This window comes from Stylophora pistillata, chromosome 3, assembly GCF_964205215.1.
Source record: "Stylophora pistillata chromosome 3, jaStyPist1.2, whole genome shotgun sequence".
In the NCBI taxonomy this organism is placed as follows: Eukaryota; Metazoa; Cnidaria; class Anthozoa; order Scleractinia; family Pocilloporidae; genus Stylophora; species Stylophora pistillata.
Window position 1 is genome coordinate 34,499,198 of NC_142521.1, and position 8,648 is coordinate 34,507,845.

The window sequence follows — 8,648 nt, forward strand, 5'->3', positions numbered from 1 at the left end:
ACTACAAGTTCATCCCTACAAGCCTGTTTCGTGGTCGCCCACAGATGAGTGGGCGACCACGACCACAGTGGAATCTGTTAAATATATATCTGTTAAATATAACTAACTGCAGACAGTACTGTTTCGGCCTTCTGGGCCTCATCAGTGCAGTGCTAATGCTAGGATGGAGGAGAACCAATATGGTCACCCCAAACGATCCACCCTTTGTGGTATCGTCTAAGCCATGCCAGAGTGCTCAAACTAGAGTACACTAGCGAGCATGCGCAATTGCAGAGCAATGGCTCATCCTAGTTAGAGTGCTCAAGTCACACTTTATATATATATATATATCTGTTAAATATATATATATATATAAAGTGTGACTTGATTTTCGTAGAACAGTGCTCAATACATAGAAGTAGAGCGAAGTATATATTGTGGGAGGAAAAAGACAAGTAAACTACAAGATGAACTTGTAGTTTACTTGTCTTTTTCCTCCCACAATATATATATATATCTCAAAAAAGAAACAAAAACTTTGAGTTTAAATTTATAAGACATGTTTCACCATTCTCATGTCATCTTCAGTTACAAATGAGCATTTAACGGTTGTACATTTGAATTTATATTAAGGCACGTTACAAATTACGTGTCAGGGCTTACGTTACATTTGAAAGTTAAAAACGCGAAAAATGTAAATAGCGCGCGCTTGACTAGATCATAAAAAATAAAATAATAATAATAAATAAACAAATAAAATAATAATAATAATAACAATAAAAATAATTGTTACGTGTTCGAATGTTTTGAGGAAAGTTTGTTCGGCACTAAACTGAACGCAGGGTTGTCGGAACAACAACAAGAAGATTTATTCGAAAATGAACGTAATTTCCACAAGTTAGAACTCTAAGCAACTCGTACTCGACAAACTTACACGGCCTCCGCCAACTTGAATAAATACAGCTCTTGTCACGCTTGACTAAACACGGCTAACCCCAACTCTGTTCGCTTGTGAAAGATTAGTTGAAACTTCGCTAGGACTCGTCTACTTATATACTCTTACAATAAGCTTCTAGAATTCTCTAAATTAGTAATAGTTCTAATTATAGAAGGATTACAAAATACACCGATTTAGAAACGCTCACGTACGAACCTAAAAATAAACAAACAACGAACTCTCGCGAAGCCTCTAGAATGTAGCGCTAGTCACGCAATACTATTTTTCGTAACATAACCCCCTTCTAGAAGAAATTTCCTAAATTTATCCTAAGTAAGAAAAATTGCGAAATAAGGTGCAGTTCAATGTTAGCAAACTTAATCCTCTACACGACTCAAGTAATCTGCTCCAACGTTCTCTGAGCCTTTAATGGCTTCAACTCTGAATGAATAGCTTTGCAAAAACATAGCCCAACGCATAAGGCGTCCGTTGTTAAACTTAGCACTGTTCATATACTTTAAGGGTTCATGGTCCGTCTGAAGAACAAAAGAAACTCCGTACAGATAGAGATGAAATCTCTTGATACTCCATACAATTGCTAGACATTCCTTCTCAATTGTAGAATAGTTCCTTTCTGCACCTGTCAATTTCTTGCTTGCGTAGCAAACAGGGAATAACTTCTCATTATGTTTCTGCATTAATACTGCACCGATTCCACTGTTGGAGGCGTCCGTCCTTAAGAAATAGGTTTTAGCTGGATCGGGGAGCCGTAGAATAGGCTCGCTTGTTAGGTAAGACTTGATTGTTCGGTAGGCTTTCTCTTGGGCTTCACTCCACTCAACTTTATTAGGTTGGCCTTTCCGCGTAAGGTCAGATAAGGGCGCTGCAATCGCTGCAAAGTTGGGAATAAAATCTCTGTAGTATCCTGCTAGACCCATAAATGATCGCACCTGTTTCTTTGTGCTTGGTCTTGGGGCATCTTTAATTTTCTCCACATTATCCTGATGTAGACCAATCATTCCTTGCTCTAGTCGGTGGCCTAGGAGATCCACACTGTTTACACCGAATAGGCACTTAGTAGGTCTAATAGTGAACCCCGCTTGTACAAGGCGTAAAAATAGCTCTCTTAGGGCTTCAATATGTTCTTCCCACGTACGGGTGTGAACCAATATATCATCCCAATAGAAATCAACGTTGGCTAAATCTTTTAGCAACTTCTTCATTGCACGCTTCAGTGTTGCTGCAGAGTTGATCATTCCGAACGGCATCTTCAGGAACTCGTACGATCCATCGGGTGTTACGAACGCCGTTTTCTGTATGTCCTCTTCCGGTATTTTTATCTGCCAATATCCCTTGCTTAGGTCAATTTTTGAGTAGAACTTGTCTCCACTAAGCTTCTGAAACAAATGTTCGGCGGTTGGCATAGGTTCGGGGTCAAATACAGTTAGTTTGTTTAGTTTCCGATAATCAACGCACACACGGTTTGTGTTGTCTTTTTTCTTCACTACTACCACAGGTGATGCATACGGAGAACTGGACTCTCTAATAACTCCCATTTTGATCATGTCGATAATATCTCTTCTCAGCGACTCTCTGATGCTGTAAGGCACTGGGTAAGGTCTTGATCTAACCGGTTCGTCTGAAACGAGTTTGATATGATGCTGAACGAGATCTGTAGCGCCTGGTGCTTCAGTGAACAAATTCGCGAACTGTTTAGCCAGATCCGTAAATTCATTGCGTTGCTCATTCGTCAGATTTGGTCCGGTTTTAACATCCTCGATCGATTCTTTTGCTACATATCCACCAAGCTCTAAGAAATCAATGTTTTCTTCTTCTGCTTCATCTGCTTCAACTGCACAGTTGACAGCATCGTCTACACACGAAGCGCCTACCCCACCAACTAATGCTCCTTCGGTTGTGGTCTCCTCTCGCTCAAAATACTTTTTAAGTAGATTAGCGTGGTAAACTTTCTCCTTGCCTTTTACTTTCACCTTGTAGTCATTGAGACCTACCACAGAACTAACTTCAAAGGGGCCCTTCCACTGCATAAGTAGCTTGTTGTGGTCGGTAGGTAGCAGTATAAGCACTTTCTCACCTGACTGGAACTTCCTAACTTTGGCCTTTCGGTCGTAATAGTGCTTTCCTTTCTGCTGGGCTTTCTCCAGTTCGCTATGGGCGAGTTTAAGAGTATCTTCTAACTTCTCTCGTAATTCGAAAACGTATTGGTAACTGTTCTTTACCTCAGGCTCGTCAACTTCTTTCGTCCACAGCTGTTTGAGTATAGCCATTGGTCCCCTGACAGCTCTTCCATATAACAACTCAAACGGTGAAAAACCGGTGGACTCTTGGGGAACTTCACGATAAGCGAACAATAGCGGATTTATATAGCGATGCCACTGCCTTGGCTGCTCACTACACAGTCTCTTCAACATAGACTTCATTGTTCCATTGAACTTCTCCGTTAAGCCGTTACACATCGGGTGATAGGGTGTTGTTGTAAGCTGTTTAATGCTGAGTAGACGGGTGACTTCTCTCATGCAGTCAGAAACAAACTGCGTACCGAGATCACTCAAGATTTCTTCGGGTATTCCTAGACGGCTGAAAATATCTACCAGTGCCTCTGCTACAGTCTCTGTGTCAATGTTCTTTAGCGGCACAGCCTCTGGGTAGCGAGTCGAAAAATCTACCAGTGTCAATATATATCTGTGTCCTTCTTCACTCGGGGGACTTATAGGGCCAACAAGATCTATTGCTACTCTCTTAAAGGGTTTATCAATCAATGGCATCTTCTCTAACGGTACTTTTGGTACTGATCCTTTACTTACGGTTTTCTGACAAACGTCACAGGACTTGCAAAATCGAGTCACGTCACCTTGAATTCCAGGCCAGTAAAACGCACTCTGGATCTTGTCCGTTGTTTTCTTTATACCCATGTGTCCGCCCATGATCGATCCGTGAGCTACTTGCATTATGGAGCGTCTCAACTTTCCAGGTACCATAACTTGTTTAAGTGGCTTACCACCATTTACATAGGGATGCTGGTACAAGCGGTACAGTACTCCGGATTTTTCTTCAAAGGAAATCTCCGCCTGACCCTTCACTAGTACACCGTCTCGATCCCAATACTTACGTAGGCTCTCATCTTCTCGCTGCATCTGTTTGAGCTTCTCTTTATCCACAATAGGGTTTTCACGGGTACTAGGCACTCTCAAAGTGGTGCTTTCATCCTTTTTCTTAGCTTGACTTCGGGTCGTTACCGCACAAGCCTCTTGCCAACTGGGATCTGGATTTTGTGCGTCCCTTGCATCACGTACATTACCAATAATTAGGTCGTAGATAGGATCTGAAAGGCACTGCGCTTCTACATGACCCTTGAGATAAGGCGTATCAACATAAATTCTTGCTATAGGCACTTTCCTCGCTGTGTTGTCTATAAGCAGCATGACGTTAAAATCTCCGGTGAACTGATCCTCGCTAACAAGGTTCTTCCTGACTACAACTCCACTGCAACCGGTATCTCTTAAAACGTCAACAGTCTTCTCTCCTACTCTGCCTTTTACAACTGGCATCTTACTTCTTACTCCAGATAAGGGTTCAACACAGGCATTACTTAGCAACGGGACTTTCTTGCCACAGGCCAACAGAAGCTGATCATTTAGAATACACGACTTAACTTCCTCAGGGGTAGCGTTAAGATCTGGTGACTTAACCAAACAGCCAGCACTAACTTGACCACGTTGCACAAGATTACTATCTTTACCTTGATTTCCTGACTTCCGTCCACTCGATCGACAGTTCCTCGCCTCATGACCTCGCCTGCCACATAGGAAACACTTTCTTACTAGAGCTGGACAGTTAATCGCTTTGTGTCCGTGGGCATTACATTTGTAACACTGGGGAGCTGTTGTCTCACTCTGTGAATTCTTTGTTTCCTCCGTTTTGGATGGCCTCTTGGTCGCGGAACTAAACAACTGCTTTCCATGTGCTTCCAAGTATTGATCGGCGATTTTCGCTATCTGGTCAAGCGTTTCAGGGGCTCTTTCACGAAGGTGAATAGCTAACTCCTTTGGGCAGGAGTCAATAAACTGTTCTTCCACAATTAAGTCTTTCAGGCCTTCAAAGGACTGTTCAGTGTGTGACAGTTGCAGCCACCGCAACAAGTATCTCTCCAGCCGCACTATAAACTGTTCTGGACTCTCATCGACTTCCGGCTTCGATGTTCTAAATTTACGGCGATATCCGTCCTCCGTAAGGTCATATCTCTTCATCAAGGCTAGCTTCACCCGGTCATAATCTTGGGCTGCCTCCTCAGATAACCGCGAATAAACTTCTAGTGCACGTCCAGACAAAAGAGCACTAAGTTTCGAAGCCCATCCTGTTTTCTCCCACTTAGCTGTCGCTGCAAATCTCTCAAATCTCTGTAAATAAGCATCCAAGTCGTCCTTGCCATCGATGAATGAGGGAAGCTTGGGTGCCTTGGCCCTATCCTCTCTTACTTCAGGACGCCCGTCAGCATTCTGCACGGCCAAACGTGCAATCTCCAACTCGTGTTCTCTTTTTGCCGCTTCAATACTCTCTCTCTGTTTCAACAGCTCGGCTTCCATCTCCAATTTTCTTAGTTCGCGTTCTTGTCGCCTAGTTTCTCTCTCTTCGTCTTCTTTTCTTTTATTCTCTTCAAGCATTCGACGTCTCTCTTCCTTTTCTTCTTCTCTCTCTTCCCGTTCCCTTCTTCGTTCTTCTTCAAGCAGTCTGCGTTTCTCTTCTTTTTCTTCCTCGTCTCTCACAAACTCAAGGAGCTTTTCTCCTTCCAAACCAAATTCTTTTCCCATCTGCAAAAGCTTTTCCATTTCCAAAGCGGTGTTTCACAGCAAAACCACAATACACTCTCTTGTACAGTTCTTCTTACTTTTTCTGTAACTCCTTCTTGAATTGTCCTTTCCTGGTTTCTGTAGTCGGTAAACAAATGAATTCCTCTCCCGGACAGGCCCCCAATGTTACGTGTTCGAATGTTTTGAGGAAAGTTTGTTCGGCACTAAACTGAACGCAGGGTTGTCGGAACAACAACAAGAAGATTTATTCGAAAATGAACGTAATTTCCACAAGTTAGAACTCTAAGCAACTCGTACTCGACAAACTTACACGGCCTCCGCCAACTTGAATAAATACAGCTCTTGTCACGCTTGACTAAACACGGCTAACCCCAACTCTGTTCGCTTGTGAAAGATTAGTTGAAACTTCGCTAGGACTCGTCTACTTATATACTCTTACAATAAGCTTCTAGAATTCTCTAAATTAGTAATAGTTCTAATTATAGAAGGATTACAAAATACACCGATTTAGAAACGCTCACGTACGAACCTAAAAATAAACAAACAACGAACTCTCGCGAAGCCTCTAGAATGTAGCGCTAGTCACGCAATACTATTTTTCGTAACAATAATAATAAAATAAAAGACCAAGGAACAACATAATTAAAAGGAAAGAGACAATTCTAGATGTTTCAATTGCTGATCAAGAATGGGCTTTTCCCACTTAATATGCAATGCCTCTTTGATCTTAATTTTAGTATTTTGAAGCGGCAGAGTCTAAGATCGTGAAGCATTCAGTATCATAAGAGTCAAGACGGGCCCTTGGGGGTCTCACATATAGGCATCAGCGATCACAGTTTAGTTTACGTTTTTCGTAAAGTTTCTATTGAATCGACAACGAATAAGCATACTACCCTGAGATACAGGAAATTTAAGAATTTTAACTCTGATCGCTTTCGTAACGATATAGGTCAACAGGATTGGAGTCGCATCGAAAGCTATTCTGATCCTAACTTAATGTGGGCTGCATGGAAACAACTATTCCTGGAATGTGTAAACAAGCATGCCCCACTTCATGTAAAACAGGCGCGCGCCTCAAAGTCACCTTGGATTACACCTTACTTAAAGAAACGAATGCATGACAGGGATATTCTTAAATTGAAAGCATCACGTTCTAAGGATGCTAATGACTGGCTACAATTTAAAAAATGTCGCAACCTAGTTAATAACGAAATTAAAAATGCAAAAGAGCTCTATTATAAAAGAGCATTAGATGAAAACGAAGGCAATTCGTGCCAGACCTGGAGGATTGTAAATGAGCTCATGTCGAGGAAAACTAATAATTGTTCCATAAAAGAAATCAAAAGCAACGGTAACTCTATTTACGGCCCTCCTGAGCTGGCCGATGCCTTCAACAATCACTTTTCTTCTATTGGACCCAAGCTTGCTAGCCAGATTTATTCTAATAATGGTCCATCACACCTACATTACCTTGAGGGAACCGACAAACGTTTTGAGTTAAAATGTATTAATCCTTCTAAAGTGTTCTCACTTTTGTCTAAGCTTTGTAAATCGAAAGCCACAGGCTCAGATATGATATCTTCGCGACTTCTTAGGGAGTGCGCCGATCTGATAGCTGATCCATTGTGTTCTATTTTTAATCAGTCCATCAGATCAGGTGTTTTCCCTCAGGAATGGAAATGCGCAAAGGTTATCCCACTTTTCAAAGAGGGAGATCACTCCGACTTAAACAATTATCGCCCAATTTCTATCGTCCCTATAGTAGCTAAGGTGTTTGAGCGTATCATTTACGACCAGGTTTACGGTTATCTCACTGAAAACAGTTTGATTTCCAGCCAGCAATCTGGTTTTCGTTCGCTCCATTCAACATCACGACCTATCCAATGTTAACACATGGCTCACTGCAAACAAATTGACTCTAAATTCATCTAAAACTGAATTCATGTTAATTGGATCGCGGCAAAGGATACGTACCTACGATTCTTCCCCTAAACTAATCATAGGAGGTGACATAATTAAACAAGTTAGTTCAGTCAAATCTCTGGTTGTACATATAGACGAAAACCTTTCATGGAATATGCACATTGAAAAAATAGCCAAGAAGATCGCATCGGGCATTGGAGCAATTAAACGTTGTAGGCCTTTTGTTAATCGAACTACGCTTGAGTCCGTTTTCAATGTCTTAGTTCAACCGTACTTTAATTACTGCAGCGAGGTCTGGGGGCATTGTAACAAGGGTCTTTCGAATAAGCTCCAAAAGTTGCAAAACCGAGCTGCCCGTATTCTGACCTTCTCCAGTTATGACACAAGCGCTGATCCTCTTTTTGTGCAACTTAACTGGAGACGGTTAGATACTCAGCGACAAATACAAGTGGCCACCATGGTCTATAAATCTATACATGGTCTTGCGCCCGACTATCTTGGTTCTCTTTTCACTAAATATGATCCTCCATATAATCTAAGGAACTCTGAAAACAAACTAGCTGTTCCATTGCCCCGCACCAATTTCCTGAAAAATAGCTGTAGCTATAACGGTGCGGTTATCTGGAATAGCTTGTCCCCTGAATTGCGGCAAGCAAAATCACTTCAATCCTTTCGAAATGGTTGTCGCAATTTCTTCGCCTGAATCGAAAAAACGCACACGGCATCTATGTAAAGCAGAATTTCTTTATTTTTTTCTATTTCACTTTTAAATTTTAGATCATGTTTATATAGATTAAAGTAGATTGTAACTGCAATAATAGATTGTAATAATATTATTATTTTATCTGATAGATTTACCGTGTCTAAATAAAAATAAAGTTCAAGTTCAAGTTCAAGTTATTGCAGGTGCTCGTAAATATGCGAAGTTTTGTCCGACAAGAGGTGCGTACGAACTCGTGTACAAATGTGGCGAGTGGTCT

The 8,648-nt window shown here is 41.5% G+C and overlaps 1 protein-coding gene across 1 annotated transcript; it reads right to left on the bottom strand.

Annotated features, from left to right (window-relative positions):
- Positions 1 to 1,293: 1,293 nt before the first annotated feature.
- On the bottom strand, positions 1,294 to 6,357 carry LOC148735778 (uncharacterized). The gene has a single exon (XM_088752998.1). It carries the CDS (start codon positions 5,761 to 5,763, stop codon positions 1,294 to 1,296), a length of 4,470 nt encoding a protein of 1,489 aa, XP_088609124.1. The 5' UTR covers positions 5,764 to 6,357.
- Positions 6,358 to 8,648: the final 2,291 nt, after the last annotated feature.

Excerpts from the sequence above, each read along its gene's own strand:
- LOC148735778 (XM_088752998.1), bottom strand. The coding sequence starts at position 5,763 with ATGGAAAAGCTTTTGCAGATGGGAAAAGAATTTGGTTTGGAAGGAGAA.